This window comes from Lepus europaeus, chromosome 3 (genome assembly GCF_033115175.1).
Source record: "Lepus europaeus isolate LE1 chromosome 3, mLepTim1.pri, whole genome shotgun sequence".
Taxonomy (NCBI): Eukaryota; Metazoa; Chordata; class Mammalia; order Lagomorpha; family Leporidae; genus Lepus; species Lepus europaeus.
Genome location: NC_084829.1, coordinates 66,415,507 through 66,433,098, shown reverse-complemented (window position 1 = coordinate 66,433,098; position 17,592 = coordinate 66,415,507). Strand labels below are relative to the sequence as shown.

Here is a 17,592-nt window from a genome sequence, read left to right as displayed (position 1 = left end):
ACTGGTTCATACACCAAATGCCCTGCAACAGACAGGATCTGAAGCCAGGTACCTGGAACTTTTCCCAGGTCTCCAACATTGGAGGGACCCAAATAATTGTGCAATCTTCTGTCATGTCCCAGAGGCATTATCAGGAAGTAAGATGGGAAGCAGAGGCAGGACTTGAAACCATACACTCCCATCTGGGATATGAATGTCCCAAGCATCAGCTTAAACCTTGTTCCACAATGCCTACCCTGATCACTTTTTTCTTGCAAAAACACTTCATTTCTCAGTTTTATTTTTTTCCCTCTTACTTGGTACAGCTCATTTTCAAGTTCCCCTTGTTGGCTCTCTCTCATATTCCTGCTTTCTTAATGTTGATTTCCTTTCTCATATTGTCTCCTGGATAACATAATTAACTCCCAGGATTTTAAACACTATCATTTAAGCTCCAAACATCCTTTTCTTCACCATAGCTTTCTCATCCTACAGAATGTTGAATATCTAGTTGGTCAAGTCCAATATTTAAGAAACTTTGTCACTTATGCCTTCATTCATTCCTGTTCTTCATATTCTAGATCAAATCTACCAATACCTGCTCTCTGTTATATCACTGAAATATGTCTTGATCTTGCCACTCCTTTCTACCTACACTTTTAAAAAGATTTTATTTATTTATTTGAGAGGTAGAGTTACAGACAGTGAGAGGGAGAGACAGAGAGAAAAGGTCTTTCAGCTGCTGGTTCACTCCCCAAATGGCTGCAATGGCCAGAGCTGGGCCAATCTGAGGCCAGGAGCTTCTTCCAGGTCTTCCACATGGGTGCAGGGGCCCAAGCGCTTGGCCCATCTTCCATTGCTTTCCCAGGCCATACCGAAGAACTGGATAGGAAGTGGAGCAGGCGGGTTTCGAACCAGCACCCATATCGGATGCTGGTGCTGCAGGCACAGGATTAACCTACTGCGCCAGAGCACTGGCTCTTCCCTCAACCTAAACTTTCACCTCAACACTCAAAGTTGCTCTCACTTCTTGTCTGGATTACTTTACTATCTTTCTAGCTGTACTTTTCACTCCCTCTTCTATCATCACTGGCTCCTAATCCTTCTAAACCACAAAAGCAATGGATGGATGGATACATGGATGGACGGATGGAAGCTTGTGTGGATGGTTGGTTAGAGAAATGATCATGACAATCTCTTGCTTAACAGTCTTCATTCACTAACATCGTTTTACAAGGCCTCTTCTTCCTATTCCAACTTCATCTTAAGTAGCTCTCCCCTAGCTACACAGATCTTCTGAGCCTATGAGAATCTGCCAAGCTCTTTCCTACACTAGGGCCTTGCACTTGCAGTTTCTTTTGCCTGATATGTTATCTTACTCCCACATTTCCTCCCAGGCACTGTTACATGTCAACTGTGTTTTATACTCCACACAGTACTCTCAAAGGCCTCTCAGACAACCATATCTAAGGAAGGCTCTCCCTCACATTACAAGGTTACTCCTTAATACAGTCCATTTTAAAATTATTCAGTTGCTTAATAGCTAATAATATGCCTCTCCTTTAGAATTTCTTCTCCACAGGGACAGGAAGCATGTCCATCATTATCATGTTTAAATATATCCAGCATCTAGAAGAGGGAATTGCACAATAGTAGACATTCACAAAAGTATTGTTATGTGATTAAAGAAGCTTCACTATGGTAACCAAGAACGTTCAAAAGAATAAGACTTTGTGCTGTTTTTACTGCTGCTTTTCTCAGGAATATTTTGGGAAAATTTGGAGAAACAGATGGACTAAATGTACAAAGAAAAATCATTATGAAAGGATCAATTGATAGCCAAGGGAATCAAGAGAATTTACAGGAAGGTGGGCTTATGAATAACAGAAAGGAAAATTCTATAGGGTGATTTAAAAGTATAAAAATTTACAACAGCATGAGGCTATTCAGAGGAATACTTAGTATATGCATAGAGCCTTCTCTTCATATTTGAGTCTTGTAAAATGATGAATAATTTTTCAAAGGGAATACTTCATTGTTTTTGTCTCTGCAAATTAAGCTCGACAAGACACTAGAAGATTCACAGCAAGTAATAAATTTCACCAACTAATGAATGGCAATATGACTGCCATTAAAAGTTCCTATTACAGGGTGAGCAATGAACCCATGTGCAAGGAGAAAGCTTTGATAGCAAAATCCATTAAAAATAGCTGTGGAAATGAAGTCTGAGACTAATTAATTTTTAAAGAATGACTTTTATTAAAGATAATTTTGCTTGCATGCCTATAAAAAAATACAAAATTCCCTAATCGAAGAGCAAAACAAAACAGCAGAGGACAGTAAACCTTCCTTTCACCAGACCTGCATGAGAAAAAAAGAAAAACATAAGAAACAAAAAGTTGTTTCTGTACATGGTCAATTTTGTAATGGCTTCTACTAGTGACACAGTTTCCCGGTTGCCAAGTGAGGCAATAATATTTTGTCTAATATCCCAAATATTGATTTAACATGCTAGCACTCAAGCTTGTTTGCAGAAATTTAGGGTGTAACTGTAATGACATAATAATACCACAACCTTATATCTGAAGTACTCCTTATGATCCTCAAAAGATTATCATGTACATTAGCTAATTCTAACCTCACAACAGCAATAAGGGAGGCACCTGTGATATGACATTATCACTAAAACATTTTATGTTGAAAAACAGTTATGCTGAGAGGTCTATAAATGACATATAAAAATTTAGCCCAGAATGATGTCTTTCTACCCACTTAGAAATTGAGTTAGATTTAGAAACTGAGAATACATATATATATATAAGCTTATATACACAGTCAGAAATACTGGAGCTAGAAACATTTCTACTTTTGATAAATAATTTTATAATATATTATTTAAATCTTATCAGGTATTACAATATTTTATAACTAAGAAAAATTAAGTATAATTTGTCAGGGGAACAACAGAAATGATATGATATGTTACATTAGAATAAAATGTTCCTCAAACATTCCAATGACAAACCAAATAGGGGCCCTGGAGGTGATTCAGTAATTAGCAGGAGAGGCCAATATACTGCAGGGGCTGATGAGAGGGAGGCAGTATTGTCTAACCCCAGGGATTAAACCACCTGGCACCTGGCACGAGCTTGGAAGCACAGTGACAACTGCAGCCAAAGAGACACAAAAATGCTGCCAGAGCAGAAGGAATGAGGGAGAAATAGCCTAGGTTTCTTCTTTCTTCCCTGAAAACCTCCAATTTCTCAATGCTTCCTGTTAGCTGAACCCAGACAAAAGTCAGTGACACGGGAAATGGTATCAGCCCAGAGAGGTATGGGGAGAAAGCATAGAGGAGAGATCATGCACCAAACAGGCCCAGGACATAACAGGAGTTGGGAAGATTTCTGAGAGCGACAGTGTTTACTATTTAGACCTAACAGTTGAGCCCTAACTGTACTTCAGTGACTGAAAACAAACACTGACCTCTCTTCTTACAGTGATATACCTAATTTTTTTGAAATCATAACCCAATTTTTTTTAATCATAATCCAAGATTTAAATAAATTGCAAATAGCTTGAGAACTATGATACTTCTTTTGTTCTTTCTTGCTCCAGAGCAAAAACTTGGTGTGTTTTTTTTTTGTTGTTGTTGCTATATTTTCTCTACATGCACAACACACACGTATTTTGTTAAATAACTTAAGGTGAATAATCAAAGTGCTGGCAACAATGTAACTCTTCTTAACTGTAAACAATGAAGTTAGGGCTGGAGCCACTGTTAAGAAAAATCCTACCGGGGCTGCCATTATGGCAAGCCAGTAAAGCCGCCACCTCTGACACCAGCATCTCACATGGGCACCTGTTTGTTGCTCCACTTCCAGTAGAGCAATGTGCCAGGCAAAGCACTGGAAGATGGCCCAAGTACTTGGGCCCCTGCATTCATGTGGGAGATCTGGATGAAGCGCCTAACTCCTGGTTTCTGCCTGGGCCAGCCCTGACCATTGTGGCCATTTGGGGAGTGAACCAGCAGTCTCTCTCTCTCTCTCTCTCTCTACCCCCTCCCTCCCTCCCTCCTTCATTCTCTCCCTCCCTCTCTGTAACTCTTTCAAATAAACAAAAACATCTTTTTTTAAAAAAAGAGAAATTCCATCATATTATTATTTTAATTATTCCATAATTGCAGAAACTCTAAATCTAAAAATTTCAGAATTGCCTAACAAGTCCAATCTGCTGTCCTTAAGATGACAGCACATTACAAGAAATAAAGAATAAACACGGTGATATTAGGCATAGAGAAAACCTGAATATGCTTTCATACTAAGAACATTCACCGATTTTTTAGACATTTTACACCCAAGAATTGGGGATTAGCTGAATAAATTCTCCTGGAAGCCTCGGTCTTTCTGCTGGTGCTACGTTCCGGGTTGGGGGGCCTCCCTCTTCTCTGTTGCTTTCTGCTGTTTTGAATAAATACTTCTATCCACTCACCCAATCAAGTCTGGTTGGCTTTCTTTTTCTCTCCTTCAACTTCTGTTTTTTCTCACTTGTACTTTTCTCATGAATAAAAAATTCTAAACTTTGTTAGCTTTCACCTTCTTTTACATCTTCCCTTCACCATTCCTATGATAGCAATTTGGCAAAACCCATTCCTCTGGAGGAAAATTCCTGCATTAATATGAGTACCTTTGTAGCACATCATTGAAAGGCTACTGAAGCACACCTGGCCATACTCTGCTCTGTCAGTTTCGCAGGCTGGGCATACCTGTGATTGTAATCTCCTTTCTTACTCTGAGGGAGAAAACTTACATTATCACTTAGGTCTCACATAACCTGCACATTCACCCACTTTTATCTTCATATTATCTTCCAAGGCTCAAGACATCTCATGATACTCTGCATACCCACTGTTCATGTGGATATGTAGCCATCTTTCTCCTTTTCCCAATTATTGTTAGAGTGTCTTCCTTCCCTCTTCATCTTGCAGATAAAGTCTAGCACAGCTGACAACTCTACTGACAATGTATCACTCAGCTCAAAGAGAAAGCCATCCCACTGACTTTACCTTCATGGATCACAGTACCACTGCTAAGATTTTTCAGTTGTATGCACTAATGGGACAAAAGCTTTTTCCATTTCATGTCTTTATTCACCATAGGACCAAGTGTCTGAGAAGGGTTCAAACAAACTTTAAAGTTACCTTCATGCTAATGTTCAGGCTCATTATTGTCTCTTCTAGACAGCATAAACCTGATCAGGACAGGAAGATTCTATTCCTAGATTTGCTATACACTAGTTCTGTAACCTTGAACAAATGACTTTACTTTGAAGATTATAACAATTTATCCATTGCACAGAAGTGTTGTGAAGAGTAATTAATTCATGTTTTTAAGGTGATTTGAGGATCTGCTAAAGAAAGATGCTACATAAATGCCAATTTTATTATTGACTCTCACATCCATATATTCACTTTCAGATGTCTGCTAAAATGGTCACCCTAAGCAATTACAAACTATTAAGCTCTTTTAAGGACTGAAAATGAGGACCTAAAACTTCATTGTGAATCTTGGATTTACTCGCTTTTCAAGATTTAAGTCTTGTAATCTCCAGGCCATTTAAATGCAGATCTTTTGGCTGAATCACAGTTACCTGTGATGCTTATACTTAATAATAAAAAGATTTGGAAAATATATAAACTGAGCAAAGCAGTACTTGGAAATAGTCTATTGTTCAAGCCACATACATTGTACAATATCAAACCCAGCAAGATTTATATGCTTTTAAATGTAAAACATTTTTATATCCAAAGTATTTTAATGAAATTCCATTCAAACTTCTTTAACACATTTAAAAGAACTATTTTATGTAGAAAGTTCTGTAGAGTCATTATAAATACTTGGAATGTTAATGTTATTATTTGTGTACTCACTGAAAGTCATTTTAAAAACTTTTGGAATTTTGCATAAACATTTTGTAGTTTGTGCTTATGTGGTTATTATTGTAGCAGTCCTGCTAGTCTCTGAGGTATGCAAGTAACAGATAGAGAAACAGTATTTATTATACTAATTTAGAAGAATGGAATGATTTTGTCCAGGGGGAAGTCCCAGCTACTCTGGAGTTGAACTTTGCCTTGTTACCCCTATCTTTGCCTTTGGTTCTAAAGAATGATTCTGACCTAGTTATCCTTGGAAACTTTTATCTTTTCGAGGTTATAGGACTTATTCTAGATTTTGCCAACCTTCTCATTTTGGTCTAGAATTCCCTTGATCCAACTGAGAAAAACCTTAAAATTACATTATTCATCGTGTTTCTTCAGCCTTTCTTTATCTTGAACTAGTAGGAGGAATGGCTTTGGGAAGGAGATAGGAACATCATATCTACTTTTGGACACTAGCATATACAATTATCAGCATAACTCTGATGGAAGGGGCAGGCTACCAATTATGATGTCTCTCTCTATAGTATCTAATGCAGTGACTTATTATATGAATAACCAGTAGTATGTACAAAAGAATACATGTATTGCCTTGTATTCTGACCATATGGATCAGCAGCAGGTTTACCACAAAATTTCAAGGTAAAAGATGTAAGAGTCACATACAAATTACTAATAGGATATAGTTCTTACTTGAATAATTCTAATGCAACATGAATGATATTAATAGCTGTTGGCTACTCTCTACTTAATGGTCAGAAAAGAAGCTGAGAGAAGTTTGCATTTTTTGTCTCATGGTGGATATATGAAGCATACAGCCATCTGGTTGAAGTTCAGAATCCTAACTTTGGGCATGCTCAGATAACCTCCTTCCTGACAATTCACAATTTAAGGCTAAAAATTTTAGTGGTCATCAATCTGTAAAAGTTAGGAGCAAAACATCTAGTCTGACATTTTTAATGATAATTAGAGTTTATAATCAGTGTATTAATGGGACTCAGAGAAACATTCCAATTTTCTTTGTAATAGCTGCTCTTTCACAGAAGATCCAGATCTCCCTTTAAGACATAATTCGACCAACCACAAGGATCTCTGGTGTACCAGAAATATCATGAGGATCTTTGTTTTTCTTTATAAAGTGCTTTACTTTGCTCCAAAGAGGACAAAATTAGGACTGATAGGTAATGTTTTCTTTGTCAAGGGGATTGCATGGATGGGAACAGTGTCTGCAAATAATTGATAGAATTAAAAAGGAGAGAATGATCCAACATGGGAAGCAGGATACACAGCAGACTCATAGAATGGCAGATGTCCTAAACAGAACTCTGGCCTCAGAATCAGCCCTTAAGGCATTCGGATCTGGCCAAAAAACCCATGAGATTATTTCAGGCATGGAAAGCCAAGACACTATGGGAAAAAAGAAAAAAACAAAAAACAAAAAAAACAAAAACGAGGACCTAAATGAAAGATCTCTGTGAGTGAGATCCCAGCAGAAAGAATGGGCCATCAAAGAAGGAGGTACTTTTCTCTGAAGGGAGGAGAGAACTTCCACTTCGAATATGGCCTTGTCTAAATAAGGTTGGAGTTGGTGAACTCAAGAGGCTTCCATAGCCTTGGCAGCTCATGACAAGAGACTCAGGTGATTACTGATATCATAAATAAGAGTCAATTGTTAAATCAACAATGGGAATCACTGTGCACCTGCTTCCCATGCCTTTAATGTGTTGTACTATGAGAATTAATGGTAAAACTACTACTCAAACAGTACTCTATACTTTGTGTGTCTTTATGGGTGTAGTCTGTTGAAATCTTTACTTAGTATATAGTAAGTTGATCTTCTGTATATAGAGATAATTGAAAATGAATCATGATTAAGAATGGGATGGGAGAAGGAGTGGGAGATGGGATGTTTGCGAGTGGGAGGGAGGTTATGGAGGGAAAAGCTGCTATAATTCAAAAGTTGTACTTTGGAAATTTATATTTACTAAATAAAAGTTGAAAAGAAAAAAGTGGAGAGCTCTTTAGAAAAAAGGAAAGAAAGAAAGCATGGTCTTGAATAGAGAGATTCCAATGTACTACTGGAAAAACACTATATCCATAATCTTAATTTCTTCATGCCAAAAATTCTGATAAGATACATAACTAAAAAAGCCAATGTAAATCTTCTCCTCCACCAGTATCACATGAACCAATCAATTATTACATCTACTATGTACATTTAGTGTTCTATTACTCACCTCTAAAGAACTCATTGATATTGTGGATCCAGTTTCACTTCTTGACAGTCCTGCATTATCATCCAACTCAGAGGCCATGAAATTCTTCACAGCTGTGCGAGGCTCAAAGGGCAAACTCTGCATATGTTCCTGGGGTGCAAGATGCTGATCTAAGTTCATATTGAACTGGTCCATTACAGGGGGATTCATATTAAATTCTGGATTCACTTTATAGTGCAATAGCCTTTCATGGGGCAAGGTTTCCATGCCAATATTCATCTTACTTTCCTCCTTCATTGATGGCTGGGTATTTACAGAACTTCTGGGCATCACAATATAGTCACTTTCCATCATTCTTTCTTGAGGATGGACTATGTCCATATCAGCGCCTCTTAAATTATCATCCGTACATAGATACACAGTTCTCCGTAATTCACTATTCTCTTTCTTAAGACATTGATTGCCCAGCTCATTCATACTCATGGGCATGTGCAGACCTGTGGGTTGCTGGATGATGACTTTGGAAATGACATTGCCAGGCAATGTTGAATAGCTTAGCCCTTCAGGGTTTGTTCCCTTTTCTTCCTCATCATCATTTAGAGAAATCCTGGACAGTGTTCCTGTTATTGTTGCTGCTCGGCAAGGACCAATATCTTTATGAAGAACTGTAAATTAAAACACAAAAGTTCATAAATGAAAGTTAGTGTTTATTTTTTATGACTATAGTATGTTGTCTCTCTTCCTACTGAAGTTTCCTTATAAAAATATCACTGAAAAATTACATATCTACTTGTGTGTATATGATTCAGATTACTTATTCACTCTTTATTGATTCTGTTTGCCTTCATAGATCTCAGGTTGTCCACTAAAGCTAAAGCATAACCTAAAGTTGATTAATGGGCTTTCAAAAATCCCACTGCCTTCTCCCAAAACAGCTCTTCATACATTTTCAGGATAATGGCAGATTACCAAGAGAAGTTTTTTTTTGTTTTGTTTTGTTTTTTTTTTTTTTTTTTTTTTGACAGGCATAGTGGACAGTGAGAGAGAGAGACAGAGAGAAAAGTCTTCCTTTTTGCCATTGGTTCACCCTCCAATGGCCGCCGCGGCCAGCACGCTGTGGCCAGCGCACTGCGCTGATCCCAAGTCAGGAGCCAGGTGCTTCTCCTGGTCTCCCATGGGGTGCGGGCCCAAGCACTTGGGCCATCCTCCACTGCACTCCCGGGCCATAGCAGAGAGCTGGCCTGGAAGAGGGACAACCGGGAAGAATCCGGTGCCCCGACTGGGACTAGAACCCGGTGTGCCAGCGCTGCAAGGTGGAGGATTAGCCTATTGAGCCACGGCACTGGCCCCAAGAGTTTTCTCTGTCAATCTACTCATAGGATTTCCTATAAAATTATGGATACAATTAATAAATTTGATTTTTTCTTAAAGTCTCTTCCTTTAAAGTGTTCTGTTTTATTTATTAAAATATTTCTTAAAGGAGATAATTAATGAGAATTGACCAGAAATCTCTCCCAAAACTACACATGTTGAAAATTAATGAGCATTTATCCATTGAAGTCCACATACTCAAGGTACATACGGGATTTAAAAAATTGTAATCTTAAATCCCACATAGGAACAACAAGAATTTTTTGTGCAAGATCAATACATATACTTGAATACCCTTGAAAATGTATTTAAATGCCAAATTAATTTAAGCAAAAAATAAAAAGACTGTATAATCCTCTGGAGATTCCATTCTATTTTAAGCATGAAAAATAGCGATTTAGGAAAAAAAAATGATTATTTGTACAATGAAGGAGAATAACTAAAATGACAAACTGAATCAAAACAAACCAATAAATAAAAGGGTTCATAATTCTTCATGAAAATATATTTTTGAAATTTCCTCCTTTTTTGGGCCTCTGTATAAAAAAAAAGTAATATTGTATGGATAAGAGAGACAGAACAACTCAAAAAGAATCTTCGTTGTGAATAGCTGTCAGTTCCAAGCATGTGAAAGAAGAAAATGAAGAAATATTTGTGGTGACTTTGGTACTGAAAGTATACAAAAGAGCACTGAGTGAAAATTGGCTCAACATGCACACCTAATATCATCCTATTTATAAAGTCAAGCAGTTGACATTTAAAATTTCATTAGCTCTAGAAAACTGAAATGTTTGGTTTATTGTCTCCTTGTCAAAATTTAATTTATACTGAATTGTATCTATTGTTATCTAATTTTCAAATAGAATCACAATTATTGGAGCCACAGCTGTGGTATAGCAGGTAAAGCCACTGCCTGCAGTGCTGGCATCCCATATGGGTGACCATTCGAGTCCCAGCTGTTCCACTTCTGATCTAGCTCTCTGCTATGGCCTACGAAAGCAGTACAAGATGGCCCATGTGCTTGGGCCCCTGCATTCCTGTTGGAGACCTGGAAGAAGCTCCCATCTCCTGGCTTAGAATTGGCCCAGCTCTGGCAGTTCCAGCCATTTGGAGAGTGAACCAGCAGACAGAAGACCTCTGCCTCTCTCTCTCTGCTTCTATCTCTCTCTGTAACTGCCTTTCAAGTAAATAAATAAATCTTTAAAAATAAAAAGAATCATAATTATGTGCATTAGAATAAAAGTTGAAAACAGAAGATTATAAATGTCTTTCCCTACCAAAATCTTTAAAATTATTTCAAAACATACATTATTTTCTGTGGTAACTAATAACGTACCTAAAAGGTAATCTATAGAACTGAAATTGACATTTTGAGACTCAATGATTGTTTATAGCCCTTGTCTCGACTGTTGAGGAACAATGTTTTTTTTTTTCAAAGTATTTGTTGAACTCTTTACTTAGTGTAAGGTTAATCCTATGAGTATAAAATAAACTAAAAATAGATCTTTGTAAAAATTAAGAATGGGAATAGGAGAGGGAGGAGGAAGAAGGGTGGGAGGTGGGCAGGAGAGAGTGTGGGGTATGAAGTACCACTATGTTCCTGAATCTGTATACAAGAAATACATAAAACTTCTACATTAAATAAAATTAAATAAAAAACAAAAATGTCATGGAAAATGGAAAAAAAAATGCATCATTTGTGTAATATATGTTAACTTTAGATACAGTGTGTTTTGTTCTCGTATTTGTGTCTTTTTATTTTAGACAGTAAAAAATCACAATAAATCTACATGTAAATATTTTAAAATTGATCTACAATTTGGTCGTGGCTTGTTTGTAACTATTATATAATAAAAAATTAGGAGAAACATCCAAAATTCTTAATATATCCAGTAATGTATTTTGGTTTTCAGGGAAAGCATACATAAATATGTCAAGGAGTAAAATATGTTAAATGAAATATTTAATGATATTCTGAATAAAATTTCTGAAATATCTCCAGTCAAATAAAATATTTTTAATTCTTTATTTCAAACAGAACTTAGTCCAAGATGTATAAAAATAAACTTGAAGGAAAATTATAAGAATCTATTATTTTGCATTAAGAATATTTATATATAAATTTACTTTTATTAATCTAAATTATAAATAAGTTTTAGCACTGAGTATTGACTTCATAAACTGAATTTCTATGAAAAACATTTATTTTTGTACAGGTTTAACATGAGTTATTATTAACAATTTTAAAAATGATACAGCCATGTTTACTGAAAATTTTTATATAGACTAAATATTTGGGGAAATATAACTATTTTTACAAAGTAGTATCTCCCCTGTATGAGAGACTGCCTGCCTCTTAGACTTGCTTAAACTGTACATCCACATTTAGAAAATGCAACATAGACTCATCCACACAATCTACTCAGGAAAACATGATGTTGAAGTGATGAGACTTTTGAATACAATTAATCAAGTTGTTAGAGGTACTATGCAAACGAAAACCAAACCAGAGAATAAAGCACCTGGATATTTTGCATAATCAGATGTATACTCTACTTTTATTAAAGTTAATTTCAACACAAATTGGAGAAAGGTTCTTCAGAGTCCATTAATTTTTTTTTTTTTTGGACAGGCAGAGTGGACAGTGAGAGAGACAGAGAGAAAGGACTTCCTTTTGCCGTTGGTTCACCCTCCAATGGCCGCCGCGGCCGGTGCACCGCTCTGATCCGAAGGCAGGAGCCAGGTGCTTCTCCTGGTCTCCCATGGGGTGCAGGGCCCAAGCTCTTGGGCCATAGCAGAGAGCTGGCCTGGAAGAGGGGCAATGGGGACAGAATCCAGCGCCCCGACAGGGACTAGAACCCAGTGTGCCGGCACCACAAGGCGGAGGATTAGCCTATTGAGCCGCGGCGCCAGTCCATTAATTTTTTTTAAAGATTTATTTATTTATTTGAAAGCAGCATTACAGAGAGAAGGAGGCAGAGAGCGAAAGGTCTTTTATCTGCTAGTTCACTCAGTAGTTGGCTGCAATGGCCGAAACTGTGCTGATCCAAAGTCAGGAGCCAGGAGCTTCCTCCAGGTCTCCCATGTGGGTGCAGAGGCCTGAGGACTTGGGCCATCTGCCACTGCTTTCCCAGTCCATACCAGAAAGCTGGATTGGAAGTGGAGCAGCCAAGACTCGAACTAGCACCCCATATGGGATGCCGGCACTGTAGGCAGCAGCTTTATCCATTATGCCACAGCGCCAACCTCCAGAGTCCATTGAGACTTTAAAATTGAATGTTATTTCAACACGTACAGACATCTTCTAATAAGCTAAACTAAAAAGGACACCAATCAAAAATACAGAAAATAAAACCATTTAAAAGTTTTAATTATGTACATTTCACAGTACTCTAATAAGTTTCTGAATAATACTAAGATTGCTGTTGTGGAAACTATGATTAGCACTGGTTTAATGTTAATAGTTATTAAAGAAGGAACTGTCTTTTTTTGCACTGCCTTTCTAGCAAAGAAAATTATAAAGAGTACAAAAAAAGTTGAAAAGAATTGAGGGTAGAAGTTTGGAGATTAAATACCTAATAATTGTAAATAAATTCAGACTTTTGGGACCCAACAAATTACATCTCATCTTGGATGTAAATGTGGAAACTGGTGCAATGGCTAGTGGTTTGTGAACAGTTACTGTGGGGGACGGAATAAAGGGAAATGTTTTATAAATTATCCAAAGAAAGAAATGGTAGACTCTGGAAAGTAAACACTCGTGAGATTGTATCTTGTCAACATTTTGTTACTCTTTCTTTCTTTCTTTCTTTCTTTCTTCCTTTCTTCCTTTCTTTCAACAGAGATAGACAATGAGAGAGAGACAGAGAGAAAGATCTTCCTTTCATTGGTTCACCCCCCAAGTGGCTGCTACAGCTGGCGCTGTGCTGATCCAAAGCCAGGAGCCAGGTTCTTCTTCCTGGTCTCCCATGCGGGTGCAGGCACGCAAGCACTTGGGCCATCCTCCTCTGCCTTCCTGGGCCACAGCAGAGAGCTGGACTGGAAGAGGAGCAACTGGGACTAGAACCCAGTGCCCATATAGGATGCCAGTGCTACAGGCAGAGGATTAGCCAAGTAAGCCATGGTGCCGGCACCCCATTTTTTTACATTTTCAAAAAGACACGATTTCTAATTCTCTGCACAGGTCTACTATGAGTTTCTAATTCACAACAGTTATTTTACTGCTCTACTATGACCATACTCTACATATTTTGATAAATTCATGAAGGAGAAGATGAGATTTTTCTATCACATTGTTGTGCCCATGACAAACTGTGATCTAAAATTCACTGTAGATGTTTAGTAGCTAAAAGATAGATCTGAAAACCTCTCACAAAGAGAATGTGCTGGAGGGCAGAGGCTAACACACTGAACAAAGAATGGTTCTAGCTTAGGTCTGTTGCCATTCAATACCTTTCAAAGAAGTTTCAAAGTTTCAAGGAAGCTCAGACTGTATTCTCATCGCATTTGCAATGGCTAATCTCAAATGGGTGGTATGCTAACCTGAAGGTAGTAAGTTAACAGCAGAAATAAAAGCAAGTATCAGATTTTTCCCCCCAGAGAAAACGTATCCAAAACAGAACTTTTAAATAATCTGAGTCCAAGATGGCGGAATAGGAAGGGAGCACATTGATAGTTCGGCAAGACACAGGTTAATAAAAGTGGAGATACTGCAGGGTCAAGGAAGAGTAGGGGAAGAAACAGCAGAGGAAACTCTTCCAGAACTAGTGATTCACAGTGGACCTGCATGGAGAGCGTGGGAGCCCAAGTTCGGGACACCAGTGGCAGACTCAACACACCAGCGCTGGAACGTGAGGTGAGCCAAACCTCAATAGCCCGAGACACCAGCGGACAAGCGGAAAGAGGAGACTAGAGGGAATGAGGCTTGAAACTCCGTGGGGAAAAGTTCACCAGGCTAACTAGAAGAGAGAGAGGAGAAAAAAAAAAGTGACCGACACGGACACGAGTTTCTCTCTCTCCGCTCACCCCTCAAAGGTCTGCAAGACAAAGAGCAAGCGCCATTTTGGACCTACGTCATAAGCAGGGCGACCTCAGGTCTGCACTGGCCCTGAGCCTAGCAGAAACACCTGACTCTGGGGGGAGGGGTGAAATAACAGGAGATTAGGATCTAACTTGGTGACCCAGTGGGAGACTGCAGGAGAATTGGAGCCCACACCGAGGGCAGCAGAGATTCCCTGTGTGGTCCTTGGGAAAGAGCTTCCGATCTCTGGCTCCTGTGGGTATATCATTCGCCTGCTAACTACCTCCAATTATGTTCAGCTGTGTGGAATTACTTCCCTTTTGAATCAAAAAAAAAAAAGAAAGAAAGAAAAAAAGATTTACCATGCCTAACCTAGGAGTGTCATCTTTGACACACCCTCAACCCTGAGGAACCAAACACAGCTCTTAGTCTACACTCATCTCAAGCCTCTAAGGCTCCACTGAAAGCAGACAGTCCACTTAATATAGAGCCATAGTATAACAAGAAAAAACACCACAGTGAAGAAACCAAATATCTCCAACATGCCATACAACAAACGCAAAAACCGAGGTAACAAGAACAAGGAAGACACTATGACGCCCCCAAATGAAAAAGACACCCCAATTCAAGATTATGAAGATGATGAGATAGAAGAAATGCAAGAAGCGGATCTCAAAAAATTGATAAGAACATTAAGAAGTTCTCAAAAACAAATTCTTGAACCACAGAAATCCTTACTGGACAGGATAGAAAATCTCTCTCGTGAAAATGAAATAGTAAGGAGGAATCAAAATGAAATGAAACAACTAGTAGAACAAGAAACTGTGATAGTGACGAGAAATCATAATGAAATGAAGAATTCAATAGATCAAATGACAAACACATTAGAGAGCCTTAAAAACAGAATGGGCGAAGCAGAAGAGAGAATATCAGACTTAGAAGACAGAGAACAGGAAAGGAAACAGGCAAACCAAAGAAAAGAAGAAGAAATTAGAAATCTAAAATATATTGTCAGGAATCTACAGGATACTATTAAAAAACCCAACATTCGGGTTCTAGGAGTTCCTGAAGGCATGGAGAGGGAGAAAGGATTAGAAGGCATTTTCAGTGAGATACTAGCAGAAAATTTCCCAGGTTTGGAGAAGGACAGAGGCATCTTAGAACAGGAAGCTTATAGAACCCCTAATAAACATGACCAAAAGAGATCCTCAGCACGACACGTTGTAATCAAACTCACCACAGTGAAACATAAAGAAAAGATTCTAAAAGGTGCAAGAGAGAAACATCAGATTACTCTCAGAGGATCTCCAATTAGACTCACAGCAGACTTCTCATCAGAAACCCTACAAGCTAGAAGGGAATGGCGAGACATAGCCCAGGTACTAAGAGAGAAAAACTGCCAGCCCAGAATATTATATCCTGCAAAGCTCTCATTTGTGAATGAAGGTGAAATTAAGACTTTTCATAACAAACAGAAACTGAAAGAATTTGTTGCCACTTGTCCTGCACTGCAAAAGATGCTTAAAGATGTGTTACACACAGAAACACAGAAACATGGTAACCAATATGAAAGAAGATAAAGGAAGGAAACCTCACAGCAAAAGATCACAGGAAGCTCAATTTCTCTTTGACATAGAATTAAACTCTGATGCTCTGTTAAAGCAATGTGTTAAAGTAATCTATTATGTTCTCTTGATGTCTGTTAAATTCTAATTGTTCAAAAACAGCTGAATTTTTATTAAGAGCTATGGGTTATTGAAATATGTGCTTATTTTCAAAGTTTGAATAATCACCTTGTATCAGTGATCAAATTTGGTCTATGTTATGTCATGATTTTAAGGAATCTTATTTCAACCAGATATTTTGGATTTTGAGCCTTCTTGGCATTCTTGACAGGCATTCAAAAAATCAAAGTTTCAAACAATCTGGACTCTAAAATTTCCAGCATAGGAATTTGATCACTTTTTTGTTTTTATTCAAATTTCCAATGTTTTATCTTCATCTCTAAAAAGGCTTGTATTTCTCCACTGACCTTCAAAACCACTTCTGCCACAAATAAACTTGTTGTGTATGGGCCTGTTTCTGGGTACTACATTTGTATTCCATTGATAAGTTTGTTTATGTCTATGTCAATACCACCATGCTTTAATTTCTTCTGCTTTGTAATCAATCTTAAAATACAATAGAAGTATTCTCAGTCATCATGCTTTTGTTTCAGATTTTTGATGTGAATATAGCTATTCTGTTTATTTTTTAATTTGTGTGTGAATGAGTATATTTTTATATTCAAACAATCAGTACTTTTCAACCAAATAAAAATCATGTTTCCCATGGGGGGAAAAATAATCTTAGACTTGGGGAAGTCCTGGCAGTTTTTATAAAAAGTCTTAGGAAATTTAGATGACAAGTTGACACTGGTACTGCAATAGAAATCATACTAAAATGTAGATGCATTAATATAAGAACCAATTGTGATAAATACTAGGCAAGTATAAATAAGAAGGTATACATTTGGATACCATAATTTAAAATTACTGATGGACTGGAGGCTATCTCAGTTACCATGTGTGGAAGGAATCAGTGATGAGACATGACTTGTACAATCTGGAGAAAAATGACTTAAATTGAGCTAATGATTGTTGCTATCAGATATTGTGTATTTAGATCAAATAGGTATCCAATTTTGTTTTAGAAGGCAGCACTAATACCAATGAATAAAAAATAAAATGAGGTAATTTTTCCTATGGAGGATTTTCAAACAACTGAACTACCCAATGAGACATGTAGTTTTCTTTAAAACTCCTAAGCCATCCATCTACTGTGGTGAGAATTTAGTCACAGACTGAAGAACAATGGAATTTCAGTACTCTAAGCAGAAGTGCTGCATGGAATCTCTTGGTGCTCTCTAAAAACATAATAACCGTCACACACACACACACACACACACACCTCTGTCTTATGCTTACAACAACCCAGGTTCCATGCTTGACGAAAATGAGTCAGAGAGAGGCTAACCTTACACTCAACAGGCATTTTTCAGTGCAATCAGTCTTTTGCCTCCACACCAGTTTTTC

At 37.7% G+C, this 17,592-nt stretch overlaps 1 protein-coding gene across 3 annotated transcripts in view; it reads right to left on the bottom strand.

The window, feature by feature from the left end:
* The window catches only part of ADGRB3 (adhesion G protein-coupled receptor B3), an 862,679-nt gene that overhangs the window by 24,305 nt on the left and 820,782 nt on the right, over positions 1 to 17,592 (bottom strand). For 2 of the 3 annotated variants that reach the window (XM_062187566.1, XM_062187567.1), the window contains one exon: positions 8,149 to 8,792. In XM_062187566.1, coding sequence (XP_062043550.1) covers positions 8,149 to 8,792 — 644 coding nt within the window. Of the gene's footprint in view, positions 1 to 2,285; positions 2,341 to 8,148; positions 8,793 to 17,592 lie in introns of those variants that run through there. The other variant, XM_062187568.1, reaches the window with a different exon arrangement.